General features: G+C 41.9%; 1 protein-coding gene across 5 annotated transcripts in view; it reads right to left on the bottom strand.

Annotated features, from left to right (window-relative positions):
• Positions 1-16,799, bottom strand: part of LOC105006661 (cadherin-7) — a 205,428-nt gene that overhangs the window by 12,649 nt on the left and 175,980 nt on the right. For all 5 annotated transcript variants that reach the window (XM_013132042.4, XM_020045166.2, XM_020045164.3 and 2 more), the window contains 2 exons: positions 8,872-8,989; positions 182-433 (listed from right to left, as the gene is read on the bottom strand). In XM_013132042.4, the coding sequence (XP_012987496.1) occupies positions 182-433; positions 8,872-8,989 (370 nt within the window). The remainder of the gene's footprint in view (positions 1-181; positions 434-8,871; positions 8,990-16,799) is intronic.

Raw genomic sequence — 16,799 nt, 5'->3', positions numbered from 1 at the left:
GTCATGCAAACCCCAGTACCGTCAAAAGCCACCAGAAAGAGAGAATCCAGTACCCATTTGGCAAATATGACTGCATGGCAAATATGTTAGTAAACTGCATAGGAGAAATACAGTATCCCCCTGAAAAATTAGCATTTAAATCATTTTATCTTGTAGTGGATACCATTTTGGTTGTTCTTACCCAGAAGTGTAATGATGCAGCCGAGAATGGCGACTAAGGCCCCAGTACTAAGCCCTGCAGGAAGGGTGTACGCCACTGCTCCACACGATTGGGCCACGCCATCCGAGTCACAGTCACACACGCTCACCGATAGGGTGTTGGTGCTACTGAGGGCGGGGCTTCCACTGTCTACAATCAAAACGGGCAGCCGGTACAAGACCTGCTCCCGTCTCCGGAACCCTCCACGTTTTGTTACGATGGATGCAGTGTTGTCTGAAATAGAAGACCATAAACTAGATAAGTGAGTTATGAGAATTGAAAGATAATAGGTCTTACAGATTAAATCATGCACTCTTCTGTTGACTACTGACTGTGAATCAACCATATAACTAACTGTGCTATAACATTTCAAAGAAATCACTAAATTAATACAGTACTTGCCAGTGAAAAGTTAGACCCCTTCATTTTCTCCACATAAAATTTTGTTATAGACATATCTTATAATTGATTAAAATATAATATAATTTTGTTCTGCCATCCAAATAATATACAAAACTATTTTTTGCCATCAACCTACACACAATACCCCATAATGACAAAGAAAAAATACAAAATCAGAATTATGTGCCAATGTATTGAATACAAAAAAAGGATCTCATGCAAATAAGAATTTAAAACCCTTCACCATGACACTCCATACTGAGCACCGATGCATCCTGTGTCCTTCAATCATGAAATGTCTCTACAACTCAGAGCCCACCTATGGCAAAATCAATTTCATTGAGATGCCCTGACCCAGTCGTCTAGCCATCACAATTTGGCCCTTGTCAAAGTTGCTTAGCACCTTACGCGTTCCCATTTTTCCTGCTTCTAACACATCAACTTTGAAGGCAGAATGTTCACTTGCTGCCTAATAAATCCCCTTCACTGACAGGTGCCATGATAACAAGATTATCAGTGTCAGTGGTCATAATGTTATGGCTGATCGGTGTATTTCATTCATTTAGACCAAATATGTGATTTAGAGTCTTATATACACTGCTCAACTTTATTTTGTTGAGTAGTTTATGTAAGTTCCCACACATCACTTGGTATATCAGGGCAAAAAACAAGAAATTATGTACAAGGAACTCTATAGACCGATGAGAGAGCGTCAAAGCAAAGATTTGGGGAAAGTTTCTAAAGCATGGATGATTCCCAAAAGCACAGTGGACTCCATCATTGTGCATAGAATTAGTTTGGAACCATCAAGACCCTTCCAACATTTGGTCATCCTAAGTAGCTGGGCAAGAATGGTCTTTGTCAGGTAGGTGACCAATATCCCAATGGCTCCTCTAACAGACCATCAGAATTTCTCAGTAGTAATGGGGGAACCTGCCAGAAGACAACCATCTCAGCAGCACCCCATCAATAAGGACTTTATTGTTGGGTAGCTAGACAAAAGCCAATCCTGATTAAAAGGCATGTTACATGTCGCCTGAAGGACTCTAAGAACATGATAAAAAATAGTAATATTATGGGGATGCTTCTCTGACTGAGAAACTGGTGAGAATTGAGGGATGGATAAATCGAGCAAAATAAAGAGAGGTCCTGATGCAGAGGGCACAGAACCTCATATGTGGTGAAAAATTATGTTTCAGCACCACAACGACTTAAAGTAAAAAGACAATACAATGTTGGAGTGGCTTTGGGACAATTCTGAATTCCGAATGTCCAGACAAGAACCTGACTTGAATCCTACTGGACATCTGTTCGGAGACCTGAAGGAAACAGCACAAACTTCCTCATCCAACCTGAGATCGTTTGAGAGGATTTACAAGGAAGAATGGCCAAATCTAACTGCAAAGTCGTTTGAGGCATACCCAACAATTAAAAGCTGTAATGTTTTTTATTTCCAGTAAAAGTGGCAAAAAATTCTAATAACCTGCTTTTGTTTTTTCATTATAGGATATTATGTATAGATTTATGTTTTTTAACAATTATAAATTAAGTCTATCATCCAACAAAATGTGGAGAAACACCTTGTCGGCTTGGGTATTTGATCTACCAACATTTTATTTGCTGATGCTCAGATGCTCTAACCACTAGGCATTCCTACCACCCCTGGGTCATTAGCATATATGCAGTACAATACCATCGGCAGAGACTAGCTTTGTGCTTGGGTTGTTGTTACATGCGAAACTATTCTCTCTATGCATTTATAATAGATCAATAATAATAAAATAATAAAAATAATAAATACAATTTTAGGAGGATTTATCCATTAATGTCATCTGTGGAAAAAGAACATGGTTGATTTGATGTCCAAGGGTTGTTGACCAGCACTTATATATGAATCTTTACAACCATTGATCAGTACATAAAGGTGGAATGGATCATTTCAAGGTTGTCTAGACATAACCAAATTCAGGCAAATTTTTCTTTTTTAAATGTGCAAATACCGTGCAAGATTAAATTATACTTTTAAAGTGGGTTGTTAAATTCATAACATGCTTTTGACTCGACAGTTCTAAACCTCTAATTAACATTCATGGATATTCTTAGCCATAAAATAAATGTAAAGGTGAAACAAACATGAGTAAGCCATTGGAATCGTAGCCAGAAAGTTTCACTGACTGCTTTCAATCAAAATAGTTGTTCACACTGGGAGTTTATAGTGACACAAATCTGATCGTAACCCCATATCCTATTCCAATCAGATTTGTTTTCTGCCATCTGAACAGATAGAAACCTCATGAAATCAGATATGGTCAAGCCATATTCAAAACCACATTCAAAGTTGGTACTAAATTGGGTAACAATCTAATGTGACTTAAGTCTGAACGGTTATATCCAATTTGACTCGAAGAGCTTTTTAATAATTTACTTAGGTTTAATTTTACAACCCTGTTTCCAGAAATGTTGGGATGCTGCGTAAAATGTAAATAAAAACAGAATGCAATGATGCGCAAATCATTTAAACCCTCTATTCAACAGAAATTACACATGTTGAAACTGAGACATTTTATTTTTTCTTGAACAATACATGCCCACGTTGAATTTGATGTCATCAACACGTTTTCAAATAATTTGGGAGAGATGCAACAAAAGACTGTAAAACTGTTAAGAAATTACACCTGGTGGAATATCACACAACCAATTAGGTCAATTGTCAACAGGTCAGCAACATGATTGGGTATTAAAATATAATTCCAGAGAGGATGAACAATTGGTGCATTATGAAACAAGAAATATTACAAAGGAAAACCTGAACTATTGTTCTACTACAGTATTTGGTCCCCTCAGTTCCCAAACACTTACAGAGTGTTGTTAAAAGAAGAGGTGATGCAACACAGTGGTAAACATCAATCAAATCAATAAAATGTATTTATAAAGCCCTTTTTACATCAGCAGATTTCACAAAGTGCTTTTACAAAACATGCCCCTGTCCCATCTTTTTGAAAGATGTTGCTGACATCAAATTTGAAATGGGCATGTATTGCTTAGTCTATAGAGAGTTCTATAGGTCTATAGAGAGTTCCTTGGACTTCATTACTTGTTTTTTCCCCAGATATGTGTGGGAACCTATACACAATATAAGAATAAATGATTTGCACGTCATTGCATTCTGTTTTTATTTGCATTATATGCAGCATCCCAACCTTTTGGAAACACTTTTTGGAATTATATTTGGTTGTTATCATTACATAACATTTGGATTTGGTCCTTTTCATTTTGAGAAACAGTGACTGCTAACGGCTACACACCATTTGTATCAGGTAGACAGCCCAGCATGAATGTCCACCATTGTGTTTGCAAGTCATCCTCAATAATCCACAGCATTACAGCTAAAAATAACTTATACTACCCCCAACCACTATGCACTGTGTAGCAGCAAATCCTACTGGTGTGTTATTTATTTCATTTTACATTTTTTAGTTAGAATTTTGAACCTCAAAGCTTGCTGTAGGCTAAGCAGTCTACTAGCTAACTGTCACTGTGGCAGAATGTGCAAGCTCCTCCGACTTTCGAGTCAAATATGACTAAGTTAAAACTAACATTATTTTCAATTGTTTATCAAGTAAATAACCTGAATGCTTACTATTTTTATAATATTTGCATGTAAAAATATATCACGGGTGCCAAGCTAGCCAATATAATTTATTTATGTATATTAGCATTAAGCTAATCCTCATTTAAGTCCAAGTTAACTTTAATTTCGAAGTTAAAGGGATAGTTCGTCCATCAATCCATTATTCAGCTCTGTCCCAGTCTGTAATTAGCGTTATTAGCATCGTCCAAATTATTGAATGGAAACAGTTCATACCGCTATCGCAAACCTGCATTGCAAGTGGAGAACTACTCCAAAACACTTCAAACTACATTCAGTAATTTGTCACGGTACCATTGATTTTTTTAAACTGTCAAACTATCTCCTACAGCCAACAGTTTTTGTTCTTCGGCAGTGATGTCATCAATGTGAATTTTACACTCAACAATCTATGTGAAGATCGGTTGCTTCGCCTAGCTGGCCCATTTTTCACTTTCAATCGTAGGCATATATGTAGGGTCTGTTCACAATTCTATCTCTCAGTCTCATCACCAGAATGACATTTAGCCTCCAGATCCCAATCACAATGAACGCAGCACCCCCAATCACCGAAATACTAACCAGTTCAAGAGTTTGTGATAGCTTTCTAACGTTCCTTGATCTTAGCATGCTTTCCGTTTGTACCTTTCCCTGAGCCTTTTTGACATATGCATGTGTATTTTGGATTTTACCTGCTAGTTTGCATAGTTATATATATTATTGCTGTACTTGCTATGTCAATAATATTCAGTATCTACCAATATTATTCATATTCCCCATCCTAATCTTTTTGAAATATATATTTCTTAATTTTTACTACGTAGATGTTATGTGCCCTGTCACAAGAATTTCATTGTCCTGCTCCTGGGGTTTTTGGTTTGGAATTAAATTCTACCCATTCTGCATTTGGGACAATACCTCTGCCTTTCCCAAATTGTATTGTGGGAGAATAAATGGAGCAACTTCACCAATGAGACATACAAAGTTTGCGAGAACATTTTTACAGAGCATTGTGACCCACATTCACGTAGAAGAGGACTAAAGGGGAATGCAATTCCATCACGTTACCCAGTTCAACCCATGGAGCCAAAACAGATTTAAGGAATATTTCCGATTGCTATGTTATAATTCTCAAAGTACACACTGCCTCTGGATATTCTGGGCAAGGGTTGGGGATTAACGGGTTCACCCTTTAGCTGCTGGCAAGCTTCAATTCGGTCAATTCATCATCTGTGTATTATGGTTAAAACAAGTATGGCTGTATCCCCCGAAAAACATTCTTGCTCGTATTCAGAGTCAGATATAATATACAGGTGTATGTCAAAAAATGTGAATATCGTGGAAAAGTTAGTTTTCTTTCATAATTCAAATAAAAAAGTGACACCTTCATATATTCTAGATTAAATACACATAAAGTTAAACATTTCAAGCCTTTTTGGTTTCTTTCTTGATGATTACGAATTACAGCTTATATTAGCTAATTAACTCAAAACACCTGTAAAGGCTTCCTAAGTATATAAACTGATGCACTCATTGCTTGGACGTGGATCCTTTTGCACGAATTATTGCATCAGTGCGGCATGGCAATCAGCCTGCGGCACTGCTGAAGTGTTAGGGAAGTCCCGGTTGCTTTGATAGCGGCCTTTAGCTCATAAGTGTATCTAATTTTCCTCTTGACAAGGTCAGGCGAGTTGGTCAGGCGAGTTGGTCAGGCGAGTTGGTCAGGCGAGTTGGTCAGGCGAGTTGGTCAGGCGAGTTGGTCAGGCGAGTTGGCTGGCCATTCAAGCACACTTTGCTGCGCAATACCATGAGCAGCAAACTAGTTACCAGTTGTTTTGGCACAGTGGGCAGGGGCCAGGTCTTGCTGGAAAAGGATTCTGTGCCTCTCCACTATTCCTCCACTACTACTTGATTTCCAAATGAAATGCAAAATGTACTTTCATCTGAAGAGAGGACTTTGGACCACTGAGCAACGGTCCAGTTTTTATTATCTTTCGCCCAGGTAAGACCCTTTGACATTGTCTCTGGTTCAGGAGTGGCACATGTAGCCCATTTCCTGGACATGTCTGAAACTCCAGCCTCAGTCCACTCCTTGTGAAGCTCCTCCAAGTTCTTGAATTGGCATTGCTTGACAATCCTCTCATGGCTGCGGTCATCCCTGTTGTTTGTGTGCCTTTTCCTACCACACTTTTCCCTTCCAGTCAGCTTTTCATGAATATGCTTTGATACAGAACTCTTCCAAACAGCCAGCCCTTTCAGCAATGACCTTCTGTGGCTTACCCTCCTAGTGTCTTCTGGACAAATGTCAAGTCAGCAGTCTTCCCCATTATTGTGGTTCTGTGTACAGAAGGCTCAGTGAGTTAATTAGCTGATTAGAGCTCTTCTCAGGTCAACATTTCTGTATTGTAAACTTTTTATTCTAACATTCTGGATACTGGATTTCTGATTTCCACCAGCTGTAAACCCCAATCAAAACAGGCTTGAAATTTTTCACTTTAAGTGTAATGAATCTTGAATATATGAAAATGTCATTTTTTGATTTGAATTACGGAAAATAATGAACTTTTTCAGAATATTATATTTTTTATATTTTTAGAGATGCACCTGCATATGTATTTTTCTTTCTCAAGCAAATAAACATTGACTGTCCGAGATGAATATCTAAGACAAAATAGCTAACTTGCTTTCGAGCTATTGATTACTAAAGTTTCATTTTCTGTGATGTATACACAAAACTGACCGCTAAACACTGGAAGTACCCATTTATTTGAAATGAAAATTATATTGCAAACATTCAAACACTTCCTCATGTTCTTTGCTGTAAACAACACCACTTGTCTTTGTTTGGAGTGTTTTAGAGTAGTTTTCTGCTTGCAATGCAGCTTTGCGTTAGCACTATAAACTGTTTCCACTTATGAACTTGGATGATGCTAATAATGCTAATTACAGACTGGGACAGAGCTGACTAATGTATTGTTTGAAAAAAAAACTGGTCTAAGGATATCCAAGAGCTTTACTGGTCTCTTGGATATCCTTGGAGTGGGTTGTTAGCTATCTGCCAAGCTAGTAGTCCTCCATACATTTTGTAAAGGCAGAATATATGCAATCATAATAAAATTTGTATAATATGAAGTGCGTTTTAGTTAAGCATGTATACACTCACCTAAAGGATTATTAGGAACACCATACTGTGTTTGACCCCCTTTCGCCTTCAGAACTGCCTTAATTCTACGTGGCATTGATTCAACAAGGTGCTGAAAGCATTCTTTAGAAATGTTGGCCCATATTGATAGGATAGCATCTTGCAGTTGATGGAGATTTGTGGGATGCACATCCAGGGCATGAAGCTCCCATTCCACCACACCCCAAAGATGCTCTATTGGGTTGAGATCTGGTGACTGTGGGGGCCATTTCAGTACAGTGAACTCATTGTCATGTTCAAGAAACCAATTTGAAATGATTCAAGCTTTGTGACATGGTGCATTATCCTGCTGGAAGTAGCCATCAGAGGATGGGTACATGGTGGTCATAAAGGGATGGACATGGTCAGAAACAATGCTCAGGTAGGCCATGGCATTTAAACAATGCCCAATTGGCACTAAGGGGCCTAAAGTGTGCCAAGAAAACATCCCCCACACCATTACACCAGCCTGCACAGTGGTAACAAAGCATGATGGATCCATGTTCTCATTCTGTTTACGCCAAATTCTGACTCTACCATCTGAATGTCTCAACAGAAATCGAGACTCATCAGACCAGGCAACATTTTTCCAGTCTTCAACTGTCCAATTTTGGTGAGCTTGTGCAAATTGTAGCCTCTTTTTCCTATTTGTAGTGGAGATGAGTGGTACCCGGTGGTGTCTTCTGCTGTTGTAGCCCATCCGCCTCAAGGTTGTGCGTGTTGTGGCTTCACAAATGCTTTGCTGCATACCTCGGTTGTAACAAGTGATTATATCAGTCAAAGTTGCTCTTCTTTCAGCTTGAATCAGTCAGGCCATTCTCCTCTGACCTCTAGCATCAACAAGGCATTTTCGCCCACAGGACTGCCGCATACTGGATGTTTTTCCCTTTTCACACCATTCTAGAAATGGTTGTGTGTGAAAATCCCAGTAACTGAGCAGATTGTGAAATACTCAGACCGGCCTGTCTGGCACCAACAACCATGCCACGCTCAAAATTGCTTAAATCACCTTTCTTTCCCATTCTGACATTCAGTTTGGAGTTCAGGACATTGTCTTGACCAGGACCACACCCCTAAATGCATTGAAGCAACTGCCATGTGATTGGTTGATTAGATAATTGCATTAATGAGAAATTGAACAGGTGTTCCTAATAATCCTTTAGGTGAGTGTACTTTCAGGAATCACTAAATGGGTTTTTATATATTTTTTAAATTCCACAAGTCACATGATCATCAGAAAGCAATATCAACTGCTTCTTTGGAACAGCATTGCCTGAGAGTAAGTAGAATTTATAGATGAATGGCTTATAAACTTACATTAAATTAAAAAAAAAAGGTGAAATAATTCACTCTGAAATGTGAAGTTACATACCTATTAAATTTATTTTATTTTAAACTACAAACGTTTAAGGGCACCCGTTTTGTAAAATGACCCACTAAGGTTTACAAAGAGACACATACCTTTGTTGTCTCTTAGAGTAAAGTTGGAGTTGCCAGCCACAGATGCAGGCAGCGCAAAGTAGAACTGGTGACCACTTGGAGGCTCATCCTTGTCCACAGCACTAATGGTCTGGATGACCTGTGCAACACATGACCACACAAAATCAATAATTGACTGGACAGTGGAACACAAGGAACACACAACCACACTGACTGGCTGGGCCTCTATAAGCATATTGAAATTGTTAATCAGATTGGTTGATTGATTAAGTTGCTTAATTGTTTATGGAAAACGTATAAATAAGAAAATACAGGACAGAGGTTTTCAACTGGTCGAAGCAGGGCTTGGATAGACGGGACAAGCAGAAAAGGACGACAGAGTAAAACAAATCTGAAATTATTTTTTTCTGTGAAATGTATACTAAATGCCCTACCTGTACAATGATAATGATACATTTTTCAATCAACACTTATAGTACCAATTTAATAAAAGCTAAACAAATACATATGGATAACGATGTTGCTCTTGTGATGATGGCCTGACTCTAAATGAAACCAGTTCAATGTCAGACATTGTTACTCCATTATTTTAAATGAATTAAAAATACTCTCCAATGGAAAAAGCTCATGGCATCACAAAATAAAACATTGGTTAATTTTGGGAGCTTTTCAAGGAACATGTATTTTAAATAGTTTTGCCTTTTAAACAGCATTAGCTTGAAGAGAAGAGGGTAAATATGTATTAGAAATTCTTTTTTTTACACATATTGGTCACATTCCCTAACTTGACAACTCATAATCCAACAACATTTAAAATATTTGCTCTACAAGATAAACAATAAACAAACATTTACCTTAACAACATCATTATCTCAAACACGTGTCAACACCACCATTATGTAGCAGCATAAAACCCACTGAAATGTGCAATGCCTTTCATGTGCCCACATCTTTGTTGTTCAGACCTGGATTCAAATACAAAAAATGGCATGAACTTTATCTATGATTGACTAGGCTTCCCTGTGGCAAATGCACTCTAGGCAGGCTTAGGCAAACGATCAAAGAATTAAGATCATCGGAGTGTGGCAGTTCTTCTACCTCAGGGCTAGCCAACCCTGTTTCAGGAGAGCTACAGTCCTGTCGAATTCCTCTAGAACCCTAATCAAACACACCTGATTCTAATCATTAGCTGAATGAGAAGCAAATTCACTTAAGTCATAACTTAAGTTACAGAGAACTAGCGATGGGCAGAATGATGCTATCTGAAACACAAAGACAATCTAAACATTTGTGTCAAAACATTTGTTACGAAACGCGGAAATCACTAACTCGACAGTGACATATTAATGTTATAAATAAAATCTGATGTTCAATGTTAGTAAAGATGTATTTTACCAAATTGTTGGCTAAGATATTGTGGTGCAACAGTTTGGCTTGTGGGCCCACTGAAAAGGCAAATTAGAATGTGGGGTTTGTATCCCACATTACTCTTGCCTTTCCGGCTTGCTTTTCATTTAAAGCTGCACAAGGTAAGGTTTTTTCAGTAAAAAAAATGAAATGTCCCCTATGAACTTTGTGTAAGCTAATTAGGCCCTCCTAAGAGTTGTGGACTAACATAGACAGTTCAGTACCAGTGGAATGTAAATTTTTAGTTTTTGCAGTGTGACGCTACTTTCCAACCAATTATGTTCCAGCAATCGCATTACAGCCAATCGCATTCAGCGAACTGGCCTTCCTCCTTGGCTTGTTTTGTGAACACGCATTTTACCTGGATGATTAATATGGCTTAAGTACACCATAGGGAGCATAGTTCACGTACTGTAAGAAACTGTAATGGCCGCTAAAGGCCAGGATGACAAACTGCCAATCCTAAACTATGAAAACTGCAAAGAAGTAATAATAATAATAATAATACATTTTATTTTTATAGCGCTTTTCTTGGACTCAAAGTCACTTTACAATGCAGATAGATAAAAACAGAACAGAACAAAACAAAACAAACAAAACAAAACAAGATTAGACACAGGTGAGAAGGGAGGGGGGCTACGGATAGGCAGAGGTGAAGAGATGCGTCTCGAGTTGGGACTGGAAGATGGTGAGGGACTCAGAGGTGCGGATCTCTTGGGGGAGGGAGTTCCAGAGCCTGGGAGCCGCCCTGGAGAAGGCTCTGTCCCCAAAACTGCGGAGGTGGGATTTATGGATGGAGAGGAGACCAGCTGAGGAGGATCTGAGGGACCGTGAGGGTTGGTACGAGGAGAGAAGAGGAGGAGATGAAAGCGTGAATGAGTCTTTCAGCAGCGGGGGGTGTGAGAGAGGGTCTGATTTTGGCGATGTTGCGGAGGTGAAAGAGGACTTAGACTAGCTCTCTATACAGTGGGGAGAACAGGTATTTGATACACTGCCAATGATGCAGATTTTCCCACTTACAAAGCATGTAGAAGTTTGTAATTTTTATCATAGGTACTCTTCAAATGTGAGTGACGGAATCGAAAACAATAAAATGCAAATTAATTATTTAAAAATCATACAATGTTATTTTTTAAGGGGTTTTTGAACCGCTCTTAGTCTGACCCGTCGTTCAAAAACCCCTTAATGATGAAAAACATTTTGTGTTCTGTGAAGTCGGCCGGCATTGCGCAGACGGGGCCCCACCCTGGAACCAGGCCCGGGGTTGGGGCTCGTTCACGAGCGCCTGGTGGCGGGCCTTTCCCCATGGGGCCCGGCCGGGCCCAGCCCGAACGAGCGACATGGGGCCGCCTTCCCGTAGGCTCAGCACCCACAGGAGGGACCATAAGGGGCCGGTGCGGAGAGGATCGGGCGGCAGTCAAAGGCGGGCGCCTAGACAACCCGATCCCTGGACACGGAAACTAGCTCTAGGGACATGGAACGTCACCTCGCTGGCGGGAAGGAGCCTGAGATTGTGCGTGAGGTTGAGAGGTTCCGACTAGAGGTAGTCGGGATCACCTCTACGCACGGCTTGGGCTCTGGAACCACACTCCTTGAGAGAGGATGGACTCTTCACCACTCTGGAGTTGCCCATGGTGAGAGGCGGCGGGCTGGTGTGGGTTTGCTTATAGCTCCCCAGCTCTGCCGCCATGTGTTGGAGTTTACCCCGGTGAACGAGAGGGTCGTTTCCCTGCGCCTACGGGTCGGGGATAGGTCTCTCACTGTTGTTTGTGCCTACGGGCCGAACGGCAGTGCAGAGTACCCGACCTTCTTGGAGTCTCTGGGAGGAGTGCTGGAAAGTGCTCCGACTGGGGACTCTATCGTTCTACTGGGGGACTTCAACGCCCACGTGGGCAATGACAGTGACACCTGGAGGGGCGTGATTGGGAGAAACGGCCCCCCTGATCTGAACCCGAGCGGTGTTCAGTTATTGGACTTCTGTGCTAGTCACAGTTTGTCCATAACGAACATCATGTTCAAGCATAAGGGTGTCCATCAGTGCACGTGGCACGAGGACAGCTTAGGCCGTAGGTCGATGATCGACTTTGTTGTCGTTTCATCTGACCTGCGGCCGTATGTCTTGGACACTCGGGTGAAGAGAGGGGCGGAGCTGTCAACTGATCACCACCTGGTGGTGAGTTGGATCCGATGGCGGGGGAGGAAGCTGGACAGACCCAAGTGTACTGTAAGGGTCTGCTGGGAACGTCTGGCCGAGTCTCCTGTCAGAGAGATCTTTAAATCCCACCTCCAGCAGAGCTTCGACTGGATCCAGAGGGAGGCTGGAGATATTGAGTCTGAGTGGACCATGTTCTCCACCGCCATTGTCGAAGCGGCCGCTCGGAGCTGTGGCCGTAAGGTCTCCGGTGCCTGTCGAGGCGGCAATCCCCGAACCCGGTGGTGGACACCGGAAGTAAAGGATGCTGTCAAGCAGAAAAAGAAGGAGTCCTATCAGGCCTGGTTGGCTTGTGGGACTCCTGAGGCAGCTGACGGGTACCGACAGGCCAAGCAGACTGCAGCCCGGGTGGTTGTGGAGGCAAAAACTCGGGCCTGGGAGGAGTTCGGTGAGGCCATGGAGAAGGACTATCGGCTGGCCTTGAAGAGATTCTGGCAAACCATCCGGCGCCTCAGGAGAGGGAAACAGTGCCCTAGCAATGCTGTTTACAGTAGAGGTGGGTAGCTGTTGACCTCAACTGGGGATGTCGTTGGGCGGTGGAAGGAGTACTTCGAGGATCTCCTCAATCCTGCCGTCACGTCTTCCATTGAGGAAGCAGAGGATGAGGGCTCAGAGGTGGACTCGGCCATCACCTGGGCTGAAGTCACAGAGGTGGTCAAGAAACTCCTCGGTGGCAAGGCACCGGGGGTGGATGAGATCCGCCCTGAGTACCTCAAGTCTCTGGATGTTGTGGGGCTGTCTTGGCTGACATCGCGTGGCAATCGGGGACAGTGCCTCTGGGATGGCAGACGGGGTGGTGGTCCTTCTTTTTAAGAAGGGGGACCGGAGGGTGTGTTCCAACTATAGGGGGATCACACTGCTCAGCATCCCTGGGAAAGTCTATGCCAGGGTTCTGGAGAGGAGAATACAGCCGATAGTAGAACCTCTGATTCAGTAGGAACAGTGTGGTTTTCGTCCAGGCCGTGGAACACTGGACCAGCTGTATACCCTCTACAGGGTGATGGAGGGTTCATGGGAGTTTGCCCAACCAATCCACATGTGTTTTGTGGATTTGGAGAAGGCAGTCGACTGTGTCCCTCGTGACATCCTGTGGAGGTAAGTCAGACTTGTTCCCAGTGCATGTTGGACTCCGGCAGGGCTGCCCTTTGTCGCCGGTTCTGTTCGTAATTTTTATGGACAGAATTTCTAGGCGTAGCCAGGGGCCAGAGGGTGTCAGGTTTGAGGACCACACAATTTTGTCTCTGCTCTTTGCGGATGATGTTATCGTGTTGGCCCCTTCAAGCCAGGACCTTCAGCATGCACTTGGACGGTTTGCAGCCGAGTGTGAAGCGGTGGGGATGAAAATCAGTACCTCCAAATCCGAGGCCATGGTCCTCAGTCGGAAAAGGGTGGCTTGCCCACTTCAGGTTGGTGGATAGTACCTGCCTCAAGTGGAGGAGTTTAAGTATCTAGGGGTCTTGTTCACGAGTGAGGGAAGGATGGAACGGGAGATTGACAGACGGATCGGTGCAGCTTCTGCAGTAATGCGGTCGATGTATCGGTCTGTCGTGGTGAAGAAAGAGCTGAGCCACAAGGCGAAGCTCTCGATTTACCGGTCAATCTACGTTCCTACTCTCACCTATGGTCATGAGCTTTGGGTCATGACCGAAAGGACAAGATCCCGGATACAGACGGCCGAAATGAGCTTTCTCCGCAGGGTGGCTGGGCGATCCCGTAGAGATGGGTGAGAAGCTCGGTCACCCGGGAGGAGCTCAGAGTAGACCCGCTGCTCCTCCACATCGAGAGGGGTCAGCTGAGGTGGCTTGGGCATCTGTTTCGGATGCCTCCGGAACACCTTCCTGGGAAGGTGTTCCGGTCCCGTCCCACCAGGAGGAGACCCCTGGGAAGACCTAGGACACGCTGGAGGGACTATGTCTCCCGGCTGGCCTGGGAACGCCTCGGTGTCCCCCCGGATGAGCTGGAGGAAGTGTCTGGGGAGAGGGAAGTCTGGGCATCCCTGCTTAGACTGCTGCCCCCGCGACCCGGCCCCGGATAAGCGGAAGATGATGGATGGATGGACAATGTGATTTTCTGGATTTTTGTTTTAGATTCCGTCTCTCACAGTTGAGGTGTACCTATGATAAAAATGACAGACTTCTACAGACGTCTATCAAATACTTGTTCTCCCCACTGTAGTTAGCAATGAGGAGAACCCTAAGCTAATATTAGCGGCAAAGAAGAATATCAAACTCTTGAGTTATAGCTTTTTTTTGGAACAGGTTATTCTATTTTTTATGTTATTATTCGAAACTTTGAAACCGCATTCTGACCAGTGAGTAATTGCAAAATGCAGTAAATGTTTTTTTTACTGAAAAAAATCCTACCTACTGCAGCTTTAACCATTCATCCATTATAATGTTTTGGGTGATAAAGGTGTGTAGGTGAAATGGATTACAAAGGATGCAGATAATACAATTATTTGAACAAAAATAAATAGTGGCTTCTCAATAAAAAAAAAAGACTATCTGGATTCAATCTGGCATATTCTAGCTTAGTAGTCAGTGACACTAAACACTGCTGTGTTTAGTGTTGTAATACACTGCTGTTATTAATCAGAACGCTTCTATTTCACTTCCTAAATAAGTTGTATTTTAGTGTTCTATAAAAGGAGTAAATACTAACCATGCTAACTCTAATTTTTGCTACAGGTAGTTTTATGAGTGGTGTGGGTGATGCGGAGAACATAAGCAAAAACACAGTCTGCCTTGCAATTCACAAGGTGGTCCTACTACTTGATAAAAATGTGTAAGGTCCCCAGGTCACTCGCCCATGCAGTCTATTAAATAGGGCTTTTGTGAAATAGCAGGTGGACAATAAGGTTTGTTGACTACTTAATCTATAAATAATGTAGACCTTATGAAGCTTACTGTTGTATACTAAATGCAGCATACTCCTTTCATAGGGTTCCCCAGAGTGATCGGTGCCATAGATTGCAGCCATATTCCAAAACCAGCATAGCTGGATGAGATTGAAGGCAATTTTGTTAATCATAAGTCATTCCACAGAATCAATGTTCAGATAAAGAAAAAAAAAAAGGACAGTCATTGTTTGGTCATACTGGTACATTGCCTGAATGGACACAAAGGCGCTTTCAGAAAAAGCAGTAGGCTGGACAATTAAAGGTAATTCCTTTTTAGCGCATGTACAAATATTCACACAGTACAGGCGTCACAGTTGGATTATCTTTCTCTTCACCGTGGAGTACTTTTAAATGCACATGGATGTTTCACTTTTTCACTTGCAAAAATTGTCTTGCATGCCGTAAGAATTCATTTAAGCAACACATTAATTTAATGGAGTGCACAATTGTAATTACATGTAGTCAGATCTAGTTGTGCCTTAATGATGGGGCAGTGATGTTAATAAGCCTTGTAACTTACGCATTTACTGTCTACAATTTTTTGCCAGCTTTCCTTCCTGCTTTTGGCAGCAGTAACTGTGTTGCTTTTTTTTATATGTAAAGAAATCCTGGGCATGTTGAACTTGCTTCGTAGTATAGGCCTCTGGTTTCACATGACCAGAAGTGTTTCAGAATATGTCTCGAAACATTGTTCTGATGCAGTGAGCGTCGAACAGATCGGAACAGTAGCAAATGCCAAGCAGCACATTACTAGAGAGAACTACTGGACGGTAGCTCTCTAGGAACAGGGTGGGGGCACCCTTCTCTACTTCATATTTATTCACCTTTAATTTATAAAAAAATATTACACAATGAGAACAGGTGAAAGGGAAGCCTAACTAGTATTGGGATGAATTCTAGCATATTCTTGCACCAGTATGTGTGTGCTTTGGCAACTGCAGCTTAAACCTTTTGACAACCCGCGGCCATGGAATCAAAAGTATTGGAACAGTGTTTCAATCCAGGTGTTATCCTATTGCATTATGGGTTTTAACTGCTCTATGTCAATTAAGGCCATTATATGAACTTGTACACACAGCCTTTCATACATTTAGAACTGCATACAGGTGTTTTCTCTCTCCCTGCTTCAAATGTAGTTGGCAAAATACGAAGCAAGGTAGGACATCCCCCCACCCCCCAAAATATATTGACCACATACAAAAGGTTCTTAAAGCTCTTAACAATAAGTTATCACCTGGCATCGCAAGGGATGAATAAAGTGAGTTTTCAGTCGTTTGCCTGATCCTCTAATGATGAAGCATATGGGAACTATTTGATGTTCTTTGAACATTGCAATAAGCATATCTCTGAGAAGGTATCAATTCCATTTCTCGCTTGTCGGAAGAGGGACGGTAAATCAACGGTATATCAACCCACTTTGTAATGTATAAT

The sequence above is a fragment of the Esox lucius genome, chromosome 21 (assembly GCF_011004845.1).
Source record: "Esox lucius isolate fEsoLuc1 chromosome 21, fEsoLuc1.pri, whole genome shotgun sequence".
Lineage (NCBI taxonomy): Eukaryota > Metazoa > Chordata > Actinopteri > Esociformes > Esocidae > Esox > Esox lucius.
The sequence above is the reverse complement of the archived record's forward strand: the minus strand, read 5'-3'. Positions and strand labels throughout refer to the sequence as shown.